We start from the raw sequence: 20,786 nt of genomic DNA on the forward strand, positions 1-20,786 counted from the left end.
TGCAGTGAAGACGGATGAAACTCTCAGTTTCACAACAAAGTCATCTAGTTGATACTGCCAGCCAGACAGAAAGCTACTTGCTTCATTAGGCAGTAGGCACCAGCTACTGTAAGTTCATAAATAGAGCACCTTTATCTTTGATGAATTATGTTTAAAAATCTGAGCTTTAGGCCATCTTCTATTGCCCAATGTGTAAAGACAACACCTATTCAACTGTAAAGGCCATGGTTGTGATGAGAGAGCCATAGGACCAGGTTGTTGTGAGGAATACGGGTTGGACCACTCACCTAGACCTGCGGACCATTCTGTACGCGCTTGGCAGGGCGTGCTTGGTTTTAGGCCGGGAGCGCGATCTCGACCGTGACCGCTTCTTGCGTTTCTTCTTCTTCTTCTCTCTGTCGCCCTTCTCTCTGTCCCGGTTCTTCTCCGGTCGTCTGGAGGTGGAGGAGGAAGAGGGTAGCAGGAGGGTGGAAGAGGAGGAGGGGGGCTCTTTGCTTTTGAAGGCGCTGACGTCATGTGGTCTTTGATCAGCTGGGTACACATGTGCTCTAGAAGCCAGAGGAGGGGGGGCTGAGACAACGGGGGCCACTGGGACCTCTGGCAGCTGTGGCTGGGGTAGAGAGAAGGAGAGAGAAAGAGGAATTAGCGAAAGAAAGAAGAGGGGGGGAGGGGGCACATTAATGACAAACATACATCTGCACCTTGGGGCATTTTCTAGTTTAACAGTCCAAGAAAAACCAAAAAAACACCGTATTGATTGATGCAAGCCAATCAGAACTCAGGGAGAGAGAGGGAGAGAGAGGGAGAGAGAGGGAGAGAGAGGGAGAGAGAGGGAGAGAGGGAGAGAGGGAGAGAGGGAGAGAGAGAGAGAGAGAGAGAGAGGGAAGGAGAGAGAGAGAGGGAAGGCGAGAGAGAGAGGAGGATTCACAACTGCCGCCTCCTGTGTTTGTGCATCTGCCGACGGCTCAATAGGAGCAGCCACAGGCTTAAGGTGATCTGGGAGACATTATCTAAATTCAGCCTGCGTCTCCAATCAATGTTGAGTGTGTATGTGTGTGCGTGTCTGTATGATTTTGTGCTTGCGTGTGAACTCGACCGACCCAGGTAAAAGGTTAAGTCATAGTTCTGGGGCCGTGCACTCCTAGCTCTGTCCTCGGGTCATGATAACTGCTCGCCGTGAGCTGGTTCTGGTTGTGGTTCTTCCCTCAGACTTACTCCGTTGTTAATTAAAAGATGCTGGTTACACAACACAATGCAGCCTGATAGCTAGCGCCCTGCCTGCCTGGCTTACAAAACATAATTGGCCCTTCTCCACTGTCAGCACGAAGGTGCCTCTAATTACTTCAGTATGTGTCTGTCTGGTTAAATTAGGTCTTCTGCCCACCACTGGATCCAATATCACAATTGGGCCTCAATCAATCAATGTAGCGTCACACGTCATCGAACTTCCACTTCGCCATCGTGAGGAGAGAGACAGTGGATTGGGAGTGTGCAATAGTGGAGACTTTGGGTATGGAAGTGTTCATATGTGGAACAAGAAAGTGTGTATGTGTGTGTTAGAGAGAGAAAGAAAAAAATAAGTGTGTGTGTGTCAGAGTTTGCCGCAGTATCTGCAGAGACTCAGCTCCGGCGACAGTGGGTCAAATGAGCTCTCAGGAGCCTCGACTTAACCGGGACACAATGTCTTCTCTTAACAGCATATTTATAACCTACCCTGTCCCAATTACTAGTGAAACAGGACTACTTATTTTCCTCTTCTCTCCCTCACGTGGAGCGAGCGAGAGAGCCACGTTCCCCCCCCTCCCAACCTGCTCTAGACAGCTCAAGCGCACGGCAGGGGAGGAGAGGAGAGAGGCAGAGGAGGATAAGAGCAGAGAGGCAGAGAAGAGGGGCAGAGAGGAGAAGAGGGCTCTGCGTTATTGGCTTTGATAAAGTTTTCGGGTATCAGTATTTTGCGGTGTGATGCGGTACGCTGCGGTGGCTCAAGGCAGATAATGAGGAGGATGGCTGGGGGGATATTTCAAGATTTTGGATTAAAAATAGAATGACATTTAGGCAGGCTTATCCCCCAGAGCCATGGGGAGAGAAGAGAGTGTAGCCTGACCTCTGTGAAGCACACCTCCACACTGGAGAGACATGTAGTGTATGGGAGAAGAGGACACGGAAAGAGGAGGAAGATGGATAGAGTGTGTTTGAGAGAGGGATAGTAGAAGAGAGAGATGGATGGAGAGGAAGAGGAACGCAGTCAATCATGAGCGAGAGGGGGTGTCAGAGGGACAGATATTGAGCAAAACATTTGAGCGAGGGCGGACAAGAGAGAGCGAAATGGACAGAGGGCGAATGAGAAGGTCGATGAAAGGGAGAGGATGATGTGAGAGAGAGAGAGAGAGAGAGTGTAGCCAGAATCCACAACTCTCGGTGTGCAAACAAACTGCTCCAGGTCACCTTGCCTGTTGTCATACTGTAATATGGGCCACGTCAATAACTCTGAAGCACCAAAAACGTTGCCTGCACTTTTTTGCAACACATCCCACCCAGTAACGGCTCAAGCTCTGCCATCCACTCTTCACAGGCTTTAATTAACTGGCTTTGACAGACTCAATATGTTTACAAGGAAACGGAACTAAATCTGAAGATCTGGTCCTGTAATCAATCAATGATTCACACTTGTGGCCAACTCTGGGATGGCTTCCGTTACAACAGCAAGACATTGGCTGAAGCAATAATTGGCTCGACGCTGCGGCTCTCCTGGTGTTTCAGAGTTGTGTGTGTGTGTTTGGGAGCATCCCTGTGGAATGTGAGAGGAGGATAGTATGGATACACAACTCTATAATCACAAACTGTGATAGCCAGGGAAAACAAGGCGAGCAAACCGCCGTCCACACTCACAGCGCTGTATCCGATGCTGTAGTAGACAGAGTTTACAAAGGATGGCCAAAAGAATCAAGGTGACTACAAAACTACAAATAAAGTTACGTTTATAACAGGATGAAAGTATACCCTAACACGCCCAGACTGAACAAATAAGAAATGCTCGTTGAAAGTTTAAAAAAAATACGACTTTTGAGCATTTAAAGCCGGAATGGTAGGGTGTAATGGTACATGTATTCATATCGAACCGTTTGGTAAGTGCACCTCGGTTTGGTCCGCACTGTGAACTACAATGAATACATAAAAAAAGACATGTACAAAATGAAAACAGAAGGTCTATAGGCTATGCATACGCTGTGTGACTAAATCTGAGCTCAAAAAACATTAACGTTAATAAAAATTCTAATCTTAGTTTAAATTTACAGTTTGGGAACATTTTGGCTTCCCAGTAGATTACGACAGAGATGGAGTTGTGAGAGTTGTGGATAATAGACTATGCAGCTGCCAACACCTCAAATACGTTGACACATTTAGGCCGTAAATCACCTCAGTATACCGGAACAAGACGGAAACCCAAAGAAACAAGATAGGTAGGCTGTTTTTGGAATAGTCTTTGGTTTATAGCCGTGGATATGAGTCTCTGTGATTGAGAAGAGGGGGTTTCAGGCAGCACCTTGTGAAAGTGCTTAAGCCATGTAACAAACTTTCCTCATGTACCTATTTCAGCAAACATGTAGTACCTGCTCGAAATAAGCAAGCAAAAGCCAAATGAATTTCAATAAATTGGCAAATGCACCCTGTGGTGCGCTTACTTAACAGTGGCACCTCAACACATTACCCCGGAATGGGAGGTGAACGGTGCTAGAAACACGCCCTCTTCATGACAATCACAAATGCGTTTCTGGCACTGAAGGAGGCAGTATACTGGTGCGTTCGTTACCAAGATGGAAGTGGGGATTTACCACAACCGACTGGGAGAAATCTATTTCAACAGCCCTCCAACGGGTAATTATTCTGAACAAAAATAGAAACGCAAAATGTAAAGTGTTGCTCCCATGGTTCAAGAGCTGAAATAAAAGATCCCAGAAATGTTCCATACGCATAAAAAACATATTGCACACAAATGTGTTTACATCCCTGTTAGTTACCATTTCTCCTTTGCCAAGTGAATCCATACACCTGACAGGTGTGGCATATCAAGAAGTTTATTAAACAGAACAATCATTACATAGGTGCACCTTGTGCTGGAGACAATATAAGGACACTTCAATGTGCAGTTTTAAACACAATGCCACAGAAGTCAAAGTTTTGAGGGAGCATGCAATTGACATGATGACTGCAGGAATGCCCGCCAGAGCTGTTGCCAGATAATTTAATGTTAATTTCACTACCATAACCCGCTTCCAACATCGTTTTACAGAATTTGGCAGTATGTCCAACCAGCCTCACAACGTGTAACCACACCAGCCCAGGACCTCCACATCCGGCTTCTTTACCTGCGGGATCATCTGAGACCAGCCACCCGGACAGCTGATGAAACTGTGGGTTTGCACAACCGAAGGATACCGTCTCAGGCTCGGTCATCTGCATGCTCTCGTCCTCACCAGGGCCTTGACCTGACTGCTGTTTGGCATCGTAACGGACTTCAGTGGGCAAATGCCCACCTTTGATGATCACTGGCATGCTGGAGAAGCGAAGCACATGGGTGGCAGCATCATGTTGTGGGGATGCTTTGCTGCAGGAGGGACTGGTGCACTTCACAAAATAGATGGCATCATGAGGAAGGAAAATTATGTGGATATATTGACGCAACATCTCAAGACATCAGTCAGGAAGTTAAAACTTGGTCGCAAATGGACAATGACCCCAAGCATACTTCAAAAGTTGTGGTAAAATGGCTTAAGGACAATAAATTCAAGGTATTGGAGCGGCCATCACAAAGCCCTGACCTCAACCCCATAGAAAACTTGTGGGCAGAACTGAAAAAGCGTGTGAGAGCAAGGAGGCCTACAAACCTGACTCAGTTACACCAGCTCTAACAGGAGGAATGGGCAAAATTCACCAAACTTATTGTGGGAAGCTTGTGGAAGGCTACCTAAAATGTTTGACCCAAGCTAAACAATTTAAAGGCAATGTTACCAAATAATAATTGAGTGCATGTAAACTTCTGACCCTATGGGAATTTAATGAAAGAAATAAAAGTTTAAATAAATCATTCTCTTTACTATTATTCTGACATTTCACATTCTTAAAATAAAGTGGGGATCCTAACTGACCTAAGACAGGGAATTTTTACTAGGATTAAATGGGTATAGGTTAGCTCGTAATGCCTCAGAAAACAAAAACCCTGCTGTTGACCATAGTTTATGGGAATTGGGCACGAGACATCACCCATGCCTAAGTGAATGGAGCTGAGACAGAGGGCTAGAATCAAGAGAAGAGGCCTGTGATTGTGCAATGTTTGAGTCTGGTCTGGGGCTGCCAGAGCTGTAATCTGACTAGGAGGCTTTAGATCACCACCCCTTCACCACATGGCAAATTGATTGGGGTCGCCAGATGATGAGGGGATTTGCCAGCTCCTAAAAACCTGGCTGTGTTTTTAAACTCCCCCGGTCCAAGCATATGGTCAGGTAATAGCCAGCTCTCGCTATCAGAGAGCGAGAGAGAGAGCAAGCGAGACCATATGAGAGAAAAAGGGAATGAGTGGGTGGCCAGAGAGAGACCCCTCCCGACTGGAAGTAGAAAAAAACACATCTGTAATGTAATCCATGAACTGTAATCTGACAGTCAGTCATTCTACTCCATATGAACAGCTGTGTGATGACTATAGGACTTTATAGCATCTACTGTATTACAATTAAGGTTTGCAAAGGGTAGGAAACTTTCTATTACATTTCCGGAATTTTGGGGGAAATTTTCCATGGGAAGTTAAGCCCTGGATTTAGGGGAATTTTGCTTAAATTCATCAAAAAGTTAGCTTATAACAGCAAACCTTTTTTGAGGGATACACTTAAAACCTTTTACGACTAGGGGGCAGTATTTTAATTTTTGGATAAAAAACGTTCCCGTTTTAAACAAGATATTTTGTCACGAAAAGATGCTCGATTATGCATATAATTGACAGCTTTGGATAGAAAACACTGACGTTTCCAAAACTGCAAAGATATTGTCTGTGAGTGCAACAGAACTGATGTTACAGGCGAAACCCAGATAAAAATCCAATCAGGAAGTGCCGCATTTTTTGAAACCGCCTCATGCCATTGACTCCTTATATGGCTGTGAATGAGCTACGAATGAGCTTACGTTTTCTACGTATTCCCCAAGGTGTCTACAGCATTGTGACGTCTTTTTACGCATTTATGTTGAAGAATAGCCGTAAGGGACCACATTTAGCAAGTGGTCACATGATGTCTCCCGCAGAAAATCGTGCGTAAAGTACTGAGGTAGCCATTTTTCCAATCGCTTCTTATGAGAAACCAATTGTCTCGACGGATATATTATCGAATAGATATGTTAAAAACACCTTGAGGATTGATTCTAAACAACGTTTGCCAGGTTTCTGTCGATATTATGGAGCTAATTTGGAAAAAGGTTCGGCGTTGTAGTGACCGCATTTTCCGGTCGATTTCTCAGCCAAATGTGACGAACAAACGGGAGCTATTTTGCCTACAAAAATAATATTTTTGGAAAAAAGGAACATTTGCTATCTAACTGGGAGTCTCCTGAGTGAAAACATCCGAAGTTCTTCAACGGTAAATTATTTAATTTGATTGCTTTTGTTATTTTCGTGAAAATGTTGCCTGCTGCCAGCAGAGCCTAGCATTGCATTATGCCATGATAAACTTACACAAATGCTTGTCTAGCGTTGGCTGTAAAGCATATTTTTAAAATCTGAGATGACAGTTTGAATCACAAAAGGCTAAGCTGTGTCTCAATATATTTCATTTGTGATTTTCATGAATAGGAAAACTTTCTAGGGGTATTTATGTCCGCTGCGTTATGCTAATTCATTTGAGGCTTTGATTACGCTCCCGGATCCGGGTTTGAGAGTCATTAAGGCAATTCTAGGTCTTGTGGCGTATTTTGGTCAAACTATCCCCAATTCAATGGAATTGCACAGTGTATTCTTCCATCACACGTACAGCTGATTCTCAAGATCTTGCACACTAATGAGATGCTATTGAGCCCACACTACGACACTGTCTGAGCCAAGGACAACATGCATTCTGGTAAGTTTTGATTATAATACTGGGTGGGGTGAATATATTTTATACGACAAACCTTTTTTGTTAACTAGTAAATAGTAGCCTACAACACTGTGTGTTTAAATCATTTCGAACTTGTTAACAATTTCTGGTAATTAGTTTTTGCTACCATGTGGTTTTAGCTTGCTTGAGCCTGCTAACTGAGGAGTGTTAATTCACCGGTTTACATACGTTTCATTTTAAAACATCTTACAAAAGGACTTGTTTAATCGAACTGCTTAACTATTTATCTGTATATGGAATTGTATTTTAGATATTTATTTTTATACAATGTTTTTTCTAATCTTTACATGAAAATTCTACGGGCACTAGCTGATATGTGGAGACATTTCACTGCAGCTGATGTAGAAGGAAAAGCTGTGTACATTTGCAAAAACTGTCCCAAATCATATGTGAAGAATGCAACAAAGATACAGAATCATCTGGCCAAGTTCCCTTAGCGCTCCCAACAAGCAACCTCTTGACAAAAGTCCCTTGAATTATGAATCAGAAACCTTATCGATAGCAACAGCTCATGGTCCTCCTGGAATCAATGTTTTTTTGACTCAATGGAGGAACGTAGTCAGAGAAATGCTGATGAATGTCTTGCTCGAGATGTGTATCCAACTTGTTCACCTCTGATGCTCACAGGCAATGTGTATTGGAAGAGATTTCTGAATGTTCTCCGCCCAGCAACCACCCCACCTAACCAGACAGGATTTATCTACTCATTTGCTGGATGCAGAGTTCAACAGAGTTCAAGTGAAGGTCAAGCAAATCATAGAAAGCAGACTATTGCAATCATTTCTGATGGGTGGTCGAATGTTCATGGGCAAGGAATAATTAACTACATCATCTGCACCCCTCAACCAGCATTCTACAAGAGCACAGACACAATGGACAACAGACACACCGGTCTCTTACATTGCAGATGAGCTGAAGGCAGTCATCAATGACCTTGGACCACAGAAGGTATTCGCACAGGTGACAGACAATGCTGCGAACATGAAGGCTGCTTGGTTTAAAGTGGAGGAGTCCGACCCTCACATCACACCCATTAGCTGTGCTGCTCATGCATTGAATCTCCTCCTCAAGGACAACATGACACTGAAAACAATGGATACACTCTACAAGAGAGCCAAGGAAATGGTTAGGTATGTGAAGGGTCATCAAATTATAGCAGCAATCTACCTCACCAAGCAAAGTGAGAAGAATAAGAGCATCACATTGATGCGGGCCAGCAACAAATGTTGGGGTGGTGTCATCATGTTTGACAGTCTCTTGGAGGAGAAGGAGTCTCTGCAAGAAATGCCCATATCACAATCTGCCAATATGGACAGCCCCATCAAGGAGAGAATGGTAAGCAGCCTGAAACTCCTGAAACCTATAGCAGTAGCCATTGCACTGATTAAGGGAGACAATGCCATCCTGTCTGATGTTCAGACTCTGCTTGCAGATGTAAGAGAATAAATCCATACTCCCCTGCCCACTTCCCTGTTGCTCCAAGCAGAGGAAACTGCAGTTCTGAAATACATCAAAAAGCATGAAGACTTCTGCCTGAAGACCATACACACAGCAGCGTACATGTTGGACACCAAGTATGCTGGCAAGAGCATCCTGTCTGGTGCAGAGATCAACAAGGCCTAGGGTGTCATCACTACTGTGTCTTGCCACCTTGGCCTGGATGAGGGCAAGGTTCTTGGAAGTCTGGCGAAGGACACTTCCAAGCCAGGGCTTTGGGATGGAGATGCAATAAAGCAGTTGTTCCAACATATCTCATCAGCCACCTGGTGGAAGGGACTTTGTGGATCTGAGGCTCTTTCCCCTGTTGCCTCCATCATCCTCCAAATCCCACCAACATCAGCTACTTTAGAGCGTAACTGGTCCTTGTTTGGGAACACATACCAAAGCACACAACAGGCTGACCAATATAAGGGTTAAAAAATTGGTACCATCTGGGCAAATTTCAAGGCTTTTTGAGCCTGATGAGCCTCCCTCAACAAGGTTGGAAAGTGACAGTGAAAATGAGACCTCAGTCTGATGTTCAAGAGGTGGACATTGAGGAGGTCCAGGGAGAAGACATGGAAGCCTGAGATGTATGTTGAAAACATTTTTTGGGAGATGTGATGGATCTTTGGGGATCATTCAATATTCGCTTTCTTTTGTTGTTCAGAGAAATCATCCCATGTGAAGAGTCAACTCATTTAATTAAAGTTCAACTTGTAACTAAATTGCTTTTTTTTATTTCCTTTGGAAGAATTTAATAATTTGCAATTATGTCTACTGATGATATGTTTCTGTCTGCATATGATATGGTACAGTGGTTGCTCCACTAAAAGTTTTGTGATTATGCTGTGGTACTTAGAGGTAATTTGTGGTTTAGTATGGTACCCTGTGCCACCACTTCATTGCTCCAGACCAGCGCAAGGGGGAGTTAGAGCACGTCTCTAACAATGAACAGACGACATGAAACTGATAATTGTGAACGACTTCAGTATTACTTATTAAAACTGTTGTTACAGGTTTTTATTATTTTATTTTGTTAGGATTATTTTGCTCTTACTGTCATACTTTAGGCCACTCCCGACCGTTCACGTTGTAGACATTGCATAGCAGTGCAAGCGGTGTTGCTACAGATGCTGGTTCAATACCAGTGCCGGACTCAACTGGGAGACCCGTGAGATGACTGTAGGATTTTGGTTTCTCTTCCTCTAAAAACATAAAGAAATAATTCTAAATAACAAACTGGCTTTATTTACAAATTAGTAACAATGTCTCACCAATATAATGGAATTGCCTTGCAGTTCTCCAGCTGTATCCACTGAAAGCGCGTAAGGTTCAAGGCACGAGATGGGCCGCAGAGCCACGCACAGAAGACAGACCTAGCCAATGGGAAGGACCCCCACCCTGCCACACTGGGTAGCACAAAGCAACACTAAGGGGCAATGCACTAATAATGGCACTGCCTGGGGAAACGTTCCCACTGTTCTAGCAGGTAGCTGGACAATAGACTTGCCTAGAAGGAGGGTAATTCTATCGTCAAATGTATTATTATTATGATGTACAGTTGAAGTCGGAAGTTTACATACACCTTAGCCAAATACATTTAAACTCGGATTAAATGTCAGGAATTGTGATAAACATAGTAAAAAATCCCTGTTTTAGGTCAGTTAGGATCACCACTTTATTTTAAGAACATGAAATGTCAGAATAATAGTTGAGAGAATTACTTATTTCAGCTTTTATTTCTCACATTCCCAGTGGGTCAGAAGTTCACATACACAATTAGTATTCGGTAGCATTGCCTTTAAACTGTTTAACTTGGGTCAAACATTTCGGGTAGCCTTCCACAAGCTTCCCACAATAAGTTGGGTGAATTTTGGCCCATTCCTCCTGACAGAGCTGGTGTAACTGAGTCAGGTTTGTAGGTCTCTTTACTCGCACATTCGTTTTAAGTTCTGCCCACAAATTGTCTATAGGATTGAGGTCAGGGCTTTGTGATGGCCACTCCAATACCTTGACTTTGTGGTCCTTAAGCCATTTTGACACAACTTTGGATGTATGCTTGGGGTCATTATCCAATTGGAAGACCCATTTGCGACCAAGCTTTAATTTCCTGACTGATGTCTTTAGATGTTGCTTCAATATATTCATATAATTTTCCTGCCTCATGATGCCCTCTATTTGGAAGTGCACCAGTCCCTCCTGCAGCAAAGCACCCCCACAACATGATGCTGCCACCCCCGTGCTTCACGGTTGGGATGGTGTTCTTCGGCTTGCAAGCCTCCCCCCTTTTCCTCCAAACATAACGATGGTCATTATGGCCAAACAATTCTATTTTTGTTTCATCAGACCAGAGGACATTTCTCCAAAAAGTACCATCTTTGTCCCCATGTGTCCCCAGGTTTTGGAGCCGTAGCTTCTTCCTTGCTGAGCGGCCTTTCAGGTTATGTCGATATAGGACTCGTTTTACTCTGGATATAGATACTTTGTGCCTGTTTCACCAGCATCTTCACAAGGTCCTTTGCTGTTGTTCTGGGATTGATTTGCACTTTTTGCAACAAAGTACGCTCATCTCTAGGAGACAGAACTTTCTCTAAAAACAGAAATAAATGTTTTGGCCTTGATTCAGGTTACAAATCACTCTCAGTTTTTGAAAACGAAATACCTGATTAATCGGTTGACCTCTAGTCTCAATCTCATGTCCCCTCCCTCCATACAGGGCTGTCTTAATGGGTTACAGACCTCAAATGGCACAAGCATTGATCCTTTATCTGCTGGGGCAATCACAGAAGCCATAATCAAAATTTAGCTTGAAAGCCAATTAGAAAGAGAAATGGGCTTTCACAATTTCCCCAAAAACTTTAATGCGCAATTACATGTAAGTTATATGGCCAAGCGGGGAAATCATTAACCCTTTTATTTGGGCAAACGAGAGCCATTTTGCAGAACAAAGCCACCAGGTTGGGTGCTTTTGTCCACCTGGCAGGCTCTGATAAAAAAGAACCCTCTATCCCTGGAATGCCTGGAAAGTGGGGAACTATGGGCCAGGCAAATATTAAAATATCAATATAAAACATCCAATGATCCCCTTCATACCGCTCCACATAGAGCCCGAGTACACACAGATACACATATGCCAACAGAGAGCTGCTGTAGCCAGGAAAGAGAGCGAGAGAAGGTGAGACCAAGAGAGAGACAGAAGGAAAGAGACAGAAGGAGAGCAAGTGAGCACGTGAGAGGAATAAAGGGGGAGAAGCATAGCGGTATCTGCGGTTCACCTCTCCACCCTGGTTTTGTCTCTAATCACGTCAATTAGCCCTGCCGGGCTCTGGCTGGCCCTTTAAAGAAGCTGAGCTACCTGCTGGAGAGAGACAGGGCTCCCAGGAGAGAATCCCTTCCTTTGAACAGAGCATGTCAGCACAGAGACAAAGAGCCCAATCAATTAGAAAGCTACCCCTCACAGCAGCTCACATCACAGCAGCTCTTGACAGAAGTGACTAGGGCTGCTGGGCAAGGAGGGAGAGAGGCAGAGAGAAAGGGAGAGAGACACACGCACACACACTTACGAACACAGGCAGGTACACATCTGCGTACACATGGTTCTACCGAAACATCGTCACATAAGTAGACACACACAGTATTTACCAAAAGTGTGTGTGTGTGTGTTCGAACTAGAACGTATCAAACTCAATCAATTAAGAGATTAGATTGAAAGGCATCAATATTCATGAACCTGTTGCTTGGAATTGATTCTATAAATAAATCAATACAAGCAAAGGGTAGGAGAGTGGGAGATGTGGCCGTCCGCTGAACGATTTATGGCTCAATTCATCAGAGAGCACAGAGCGCACCGTGGCCAGCTGGCTAGGACGCACACGCACACACTCCTTAATTAGACGGAGTACATTCAAGGTGAAAAGTAGGACCAGAAATTACGACTTTGATCAGCACACATGGTCTGTTTGCAAAATCTGAATTCATTTGAGAAAACAGACTGACTAAAAGACTGATCTGTCACAATTTGGGATTCAAATTGGATAAAATGTAGCCTAAACAAATATACATGTTCAGTAAATACTACAGCATTTGGGAGAGATGCCCTCTGTGTGTCTGGCAGCTTCAGCACATCTGAGTAAATAGCTAACAAGGCTTGCAAGGTGCTTCCCCCAGCCTCAAACGCTAATAACACCACAATATGGATGAGAGTAGAGTAAAGTCAGTGATAGCTACATTTCAGCATATGCAGTAAAATCTGCTTTTTGGGGGAGGGGCCCCAACATCTGGGCCCTCCCTCCCTCCCATGGCAAATCGTCCCTATGCGAGAGTACTGTTTTGCCGAGGTCACACTCAGTGTTCTACCAAGAGAACTAATCCCTGTCCAATTTATTCCATTTAGGTCATGGTACGAGCAGGGAGCCCTCTTAAAATTCCGGCCTTGAATTTATTTTTAAACTAAATAAAGTGAGCAGAAGCAGGGTTTTGATTGAAAGCTCCAAACAGTCTCTGATAGCCTCATTTCCTGCGGCACTATCGATCCCTCACTTACTTGCAACTTTCCCTCTAATTTTGTTACGCAGAGAAGAGAACGAGAGAGAACAAAAAAACGACAAACAGAAAATAGGCCTGTATCATTTCTCTTTAGATTTCTTGTTTTTTTTCTCCATCTGCTGCTTCCTGGTTTCTTTCTGCACGCTTTCATTAGTGCTCTATTCAATCATTAAATCTAATTCTCACAGCAGAGTACAATAAAACACTCAGATGAAGAGGAGCCCTAAGTGTTCGGTTAGGTGTCTCTGGCTAATGCTGTCCAGGAACTTCTTAGTTTCCTGATTAGAAACTAGGAGTCTTGGACGTCTGGATCTGGCGTTTCTCGTTTGGCCGAAGTGCTGGCAGGATGGTAGGCGGATGGACGGAGAATAGAGGGTTTAGGTACTGGTGTCTAAAGGTATGTTTAAATTGTAATCTGTTCAAGTCTGTTCAATCCGTGCTAAACTTGCAGCAGGATCTGGTCTTTAACAGGGTATTATGTTACTGACAAGGATATCCATCCACAGAGGAGGAGGAGAGAAGGGGGGAACATAAGCTGGGTTATCTAAGAACAGAGCATGTTCTCTGGGAAAGGGGCAGGAGAGAGAGTCTGGCATCCCACTTACACCACTCAACAGGGAGCAGAAGTTGACATGACTCACCAAGACGTTTGGTTCTAGGACAATTATCCATCACATTTTTATTCATCATGAGATTCACTGTAGCTTTGCTAATGTTTTAGGAACACTTGTCTCATTTGACAGATAATCATTAATGCAGTAATATACTAGAAAGTCTGAACTTAACTCTGCTTTTAACATATCTTTATATGATGGTAAACTACCATCATGCCAATGAGCTACTTCAAAACAGTAAAAAGAATAGATGAGGAATAATAAGTGAAAGACGTGATTGGGTCATTGAAGAGAGTATGATAGGGAGCACAGGAAGCCCAGTTGGCAGACGCATTCACTACATATACAAAAGTATGTGGACACCCCTTCAAAATTAGTGGATTTGGATATTTCAGCCACACCCATTGCTGACACATAAAATCGAGCAACCAGCCATGCAATCTTCATAGAAAAACGTTGGCAGTAGAATGGCCTTACTGAAGAGCTCTGTGATTTACAACTTGGCACCATCATAGGATGCAACCTTTCAAACAAGGCAGTTTGTAAAATCTCTGCCCTGCTAGAGTTGCCCTGGTCAACTGTAAGTGCTGTTATTGTGAAGTGGAAACGTCTAGGCGCAACAATGGCTCAGCAGCAAAGTGGTAACCCACACAAGCTCACAGAACAGGACCGGTGAGTGCTGAAGAGTGTAGCGCGTAATAATCGTCTGTCCTTGAGTTCCAAGCTGCCCCTGGAAGCAACGTCAGCACAATAACTGCTCGTCGGGAGCTTCATGAAATGGGTTTCCATGTTCGAGCAGCTGCACACAAGCCTTAGATCACCATACGCAATGACAAGCGAAGTGGTGTAAAGCTCGCCGCCATTGGACACTGGACCGGTGGAAACATGTTCTCTGGAGTGATGAATCATGCTTCATGATTGGCAGTCCAACGGACAAATCTGGGTTTGGCGAATACCAGGAGAACGCTACCTGTCCCAATGCATAGTGCCAACTGTAAAGTTTGGTGGAGGAGGAATAATGCTCTGGGACTGTTTTTCATGTTTCGGGCTAGGCCCCTTTGTTCCAGTGAAGGGAAATCTTAACGCTACAGCATACAATGACATTCTAGACAATTCTGTGCTTCCAACTTTGTGGCAACAGTTTGGGGAAGGCCCTTTCCTGTTTCGGTCCATACAGAAATGGTTTGTCGAGATCGGTTTGAAAGAACTTGACTGGCCTGCACAGAGCCCCGACCTCAACTCCAACGAACACCTTTGGAATGAATTGGAACGCCGACTGTGAGCCAGGCCTAACCGCCCAACATCAGTGCCTGACCTCACTAATGCTCTTGTGCCTGAATGGAAGCAAGTCCCCGCAGCAATGTTCCATCTCGCGGAAAGCCCAGAAGAGTGGAGGCTGGTATAGCAGCAGAGGGGGAACCAATTACAATTTAATGCCCTGAGCAGTGCTCAGGTTAAAACTGTACATTGAGAAAAAAACACGTTTTTAGAAGGTCAGGCTATCAGACAAATGAATGATACTATTTGAATCGTGAAATGATTTAAAAACCGCATTCCTTACCTCAAATGACTCAAATGTTTCTCTTTCACCTCCTTTCCTAATCTCTTTCTCTGCCCTCCTCTATTATTTTCCCTGGCAGCCCCTTGCTAAAGCCGGTCAGTATTTCGCTGTGTTCCTGATGGGCTCCTGTCACAGCCATAACCCCAGATGAAATGCAAGCCTCACAAAATAAATGTAAATCTCTTTCTGTCTTTCTTCATAATGGAATACTAAACCAGCTTCACCGCCACAACACACAACATGCATGAGACACAATGCACACTTGATAAAATACACACACACAGTTGAAGTCGGAGGTTTACATACACTTAGGTTGGAGTCATTAAAACTTGTCAACCACTCCACAAATTTCTTGTTAACAAACTATAGTTTTGGCAACAATTCCAGTGGGTCAGAAGTTTACATACACTAAGTTGACTGTGCCTTTAAACAGCTTGGAAAACTCCAGAAAATTATGTAATGGCTTTAGAAGCTTCTGTTAGGCTAATTGACATCATTTGAGTCATTTGGAGGTGTACCTGTGGATGTATTTCAAGCCCTACCTTCAAACTCAGTGCCTCTTTGCTTGACATCATGGGAAAATCAAAAGAAATCAGCCAAGACCTCAGAAATAGAATTGTAGACCTTCACAAGTCTGGTTCATCCTTGGGAACAATTTCCAAACGCCTGAAGGTACCACATTCATCTGTACAAACAATAGTCCGCAAGTATAAACACCATGTAACCACGCAGCCGTCATACCGCTCAGGAAGGAGACGCGTTCTGTCTCCTAGAGATGAACAAAAAGTGCAAATCAATTCCAGAACAAAAGACCCTGTGAAGATGCTGGAGGAAACAGGTACAAAAGTATCTATATCCACAGTAAAACGAGTCCTATATCGACACAACCTGAAAAGACCGCTCAGCAAGGAAGAAGCCACTGCTCCAAAACCGCCATAAAAAAGCCAGACTACGGTTTGCAACTGCACATGGGGACAAAGATCATACTTTTTGGAGAAATGTCACAAAGGAGCGACTGGCAGTAAGGACATCTCCGTGAAACAACAACGATCACCATTTGTTCCACTGGCGAGGAGAAAGGGTTGTTAGTGCCATTACAGTGTTCTCGAACGGCTACTGTAAGAGATGTGGTGTTCGTCATTCACTGAGCTACTGATGCAAAGTCTATGACGTCGTTAAAGCAAAGGAAAACAATACTTGTACTTCTAGTGGAGTCACAGTACCGTAAGCTCAGATCGCTTTACCTCACATGGACAAAGCTCTCCAGTGGTTTCAAACTATTACAGAGACACCTGATTAAGCACAACAGCAGTTCAACAAACTCCTGTAGCCTGAACACAACTTATCCTCATCAATACTACCTAACCCTTCTTTCCTGTCCAGACTGAAGACGTCCTTCAACACCCTCATCACAGCTGGCCAGAGTGACAGAGAAGACACAGCCATGACAGGACTCCTCCTGGCTGAACAGGTGACTGTTAGCGTCCCCAAGCAAGGACGTCACCCATTGGGCGCACATAAGAGAGCTGACAAACAGCATTTCCACTGTGGAAGGACACTCCGAACCTCAAACACTTTCTTTGAATCTTATTTACACTTTCAAGTGGCCTAGTGTCGCTTGTCACGGTGTTACCCTGCGGAGGAGAATATGCCCAACGGGGCTTTTCATTTATTAATTTTTTTACTGCTTTTCCTTAACCATAGTGCTATTTTTTAGGGTCATTCATTGCCATGAAAAAGCATTTGCCCCCTTTCTGATTTTCTCAATTTTTGCATATATTTGATATATAATGTTATCAGATCTTCAACCAAAACCTAATATTATATAAAGGGAACCTGAGTTTACAAACAACCCCCCAAAATATATATTTAATTAAGTAAGTTATGCAACACCCTATTCCCCTGCGTGAAAAAGTAATTGTCCCCTAACACTAAATAACTGGTTGTGTCACCTTTAGCTGCAATGACTGCAACCAAATGCTTCATGCCTCTCACATCGCTGTGGAGGAATTTTGGCCAACTCTTCCATGCAGAACTGCTTTAACTTAGCAACATTTGTGGGATTTCAAGCACGTTTCAAGCTCGTTTCAAGTCCTGATTTTCAGCAGGCATAATGGGACCCAGCTTGTCCAGAAAGTAGACTCAAGTTTGCCAAAAAAGTACCTGGAAGCACCTGGATGATCACCAAAACTCTTGGAAGAATGTTCTATAGACAGATGAGTCAAAGGTGTAACTTTTTGAACGGCATGGGGCCTTTTTGTGCCTGAAGAAAACCAAACACTGCATTCCAGAGTAAGAACCTTATACCCACGGTCAAGCATGGTGATGGTAGTGGGATGCTTTGCTGCCTCAGGACCTGGACGACTTGCCTTAATAGAAAGAACCATGAATTCAGCTCTGTATCAGAGAATTCTACAGGAGAATGTCAGGCCATCCGTCTGTGAGCTGAAGCTGATAAGCCTGTTATGGCAACTGCTCGGCCTCAGACAGCAAGGCACTACAGAGGGTAGTGCTTACAGCCCAGTACATCACTGGGGCCAAGCTTCCTGCCATCCAGGACCTCTATACCAGGTGGTGTCAGAGGAAGGCCCTACAAATCGCCCAAGATTCCAGCCACCCTAGTCATAGACGGTTCTCTCTGCTACCGCACAGCAAGCGGTACCGGAGCGCCAAGTCTTGGTCCAAGAGGCTTCTAAACAGCTTCTACCCCAAAGTCATAATACTCCTGAACAGCTAATCAAATGGCTACCCAGACTATTTGCATTGACCCCCCCCACTCTTTTAGGCTGCTGCTACTCTGTTTATTATCTATGCATAGTCGTCACTTTAACTCTACCTACATGTACATACAGTGGGGCAAAAAAGTATTTAGTCAGCCACCAATTGTGCAAGTTCTCCCACTTAAAAAGATGAGAAAGGCCTGTAATTTTCATCATAGGTACACTTCAACTATGACAGAGAAAATTAGGGGGAAAAAATCCAGAAAATCACATTGTAGGATTTTTAATGAATTTATTTGCAAATTATGGTGGAAAATAAGTATTTGGTCAATAACAAAAGTTTCTCAATACTTTGTTATATACCCTTTGTTGGCAATGACAGAGGTCAAACGTTTTCTGTAAGTCTTCAAATTACCTCGACTAACCTGTGCCCCTGCACATTGACTCTGTACCGGTACCCCCTGTATATAGCCTCACTACTGTTATTTTTACTGCTCCTCTTTAATTTTTTGTTATTTTTAACTTAACACTTGTCTTAAAACTGCATGGTTGGTTAAGGGCTTGTAAGTAAGCATTTCACTGTAAGGTCTACACCTGTTGTATTCGGCGTATGTGACAGTTAAAGCAGTTCTGCATGGAAGAGTGGGCCAAAATTCCTCCGTTGTGAGAGACTGATCAACAACTACAGGAAGCATTTGGTTGCAGTCATTGCAGCTAAAGGTGGCACAACCAGTTATTGAGTGTAAGGGGTGTCATGACTTGGCCTGTTGGTTGAGGATCATAGGCGCCAGATTTTCCTTCCCCTTCTCTCTCTCTCTCTCTCTCCCCCCCACCAGTTTTATGACCGGTCGTAAATACTGTGTAGAAACTCTGCCTTATTTTTCATATGACGTCTTAACCAAGTCAGTGGCCACACCATCGTGAGCACAGACATTACGTCGGCGTCACAGAATACCCCTTTCCCCCAGAATATATAAAACCCACTTCTGACAAGATTTACATTAGACCAAGCAGGCAGACGGGAAGTCACGAATGGTTAAGAAATCTACAAAACTGAAGACCAGAGAACGTGCATCCCCACTCTGAAATGGTTACCACTCTATAGGCCAATGAGACCGACAGCATTAGCTGAAATGTACAGAATGGCTAGAAACGCTGAAACTTTCAACAGAGAAGAAGAAAATCTCTACAAGACTAGACATTTACAGTCTGCAGCTGTATATGTAAAATAGTCTAGTAAACTCGACCGAAGACGAGACAAAGAACAATTTCCTCCCACCACTCTATTCTAACGAACACTTCCTCTGAAAGATCCATTCTAACAGATACCCCGAAGCTACAACTACGAAATAATTTGATGTCTGGTGGACCAACCGGAGAGTTTCTGTCGAATTACTCCCCAGATGGACCGTGATTTCAACAGCGAGACAACAAAGGCATACAATCGTAAATATGCAGTATACATTGCAATTATTTTCAAATGAGCGGCCATCCATGTGCAAAGTATTAGCATTTCACTGAGCAAAGTTATCAGCTGTTTGTACGATAGGGAAGTCCTTTGTCTTTTCTCCCGCTCTCTTTTCATTTGGTGTAACAACAAAGCATCCTTCACTCATACTGCCAAACATACCCTTGTAAAACTGACCATCCTACCAATCCTAGACTTTGGCGATGTCATTTACAAAATAGCCTCCAATACCCTACTCAATAAATTGGATGCAGTCTATCACAGTGCCATCCGTTTTGTCACCAAAGCCCCATATACTACCCACCATTGCGACCTGTACGCTCTCGTTGGCTGGCCCTCGCTTCATACTCGTCGCCAAACCCACTGGCTCCAGGTCATCTACAAGACCCTGCTAGGTAAAGTCCCCCCTTATCTCAGCTCGCTGGTCACCATAGCAGCACCCACCTGTAGCACGCGCTCCAGCAGGTCACCCACAAAACCAATTCTTCCTTTGGCCGCCTCTCCTTCCAGTTCTCTGCTGCCAATGACTGGAACAAACTACAAAAATCTTTGAAACTGGAAACATTTATCTCCCTCACTAGCTTTAAGCACCAGCTGTCAGAGCAGCTCACAGATTACTGCACCTGTACATAGCCCATCTATAATTTAGCCCAAACAACCTCTTTCCCTACTGTATTTATTTATTTTGCTCCTTTGCACCCTGTTATTTCTCTCTGCTTTACACATTCTTCCACTGCAAATCAACCATTCCAGTGTTTTACTTGCTATATTGTATTTACTTCGACACCATGGCCTTTTTTTGCCTTTACCTCCCATATCTCACCTCTCTTGCTCACATTGTATATAGACTTATTTTTCTACTGTATGTTTGTTTTACTCCATGTGTAACTCTGTGTTGTTGTATGTGTCAAACTGCTTTGCTTGATCTTGGCCAGGTAGCAATTGTAAATGAGAACTTGTTCTCAACTTGCCTACCTGGTTAAATAAAGGTGAGAAAAAAAATTGGGTTATTCTACTAGGGACTTTGCATTGTGTTAGTAACCAATAACTATAGTGTTTGTGTGTTTATGTAATTCTGTGTGAAGGGACAGCAGGGACAGGGAAGATGGTTAAAATTGATGGGAAGATGGATGGAGCCAAATACAGGACCATTCTGGAAGAAAACCTGATGGAGTCTGCAAAAGACCTGAGACTGGGACGGAGATTTGTCTTCCAACAAGACAATGATCCAAAACATAAAGCAAAATCTACAATGGA

The 20,786-nt window shown here is 43.8% G+C and overlaps 1 protein-coding gene across 2 annotated transcripts in view; it reads right to left on the minus strand.

Annotated features, from left to right (window-relative positions):
• LOC110509738 (splicing factor, suppressor of white-apricot homolog) overlaps positions 1-20,786 on the minus strand; it is a 124,318-nt gene that overhangs the window by 13,469 nt on the left and 90,063 nt on the right. For both annotated transcript variants that reach the window (XM_036967199.1, XM_036967198.1), the window contains exon 14: positions 288-610. In XM_036967199.1, the coding sequence (XP_036823094.1) occupies positions 288-610 (323 nt within the window). The remainder of the gene's footprint in view (positions 1-287; positions 611-20,786) is intronic.

This window comes from Oncorhynchus mykiss, chromosome Y (genome assembly GCF_013265735.2).
Source record: "Oncorhynchus mykiss isolate Arlee chromosome Y, USDA_OmykA_1.1, whole genome shotgun sequence".
NCBI lineage: Eukaryota > Metazoa > Chordata > Actinopteri > Salmoniformes > Salmonidae > Oncorhynchus > Oncorhynchus mykiss.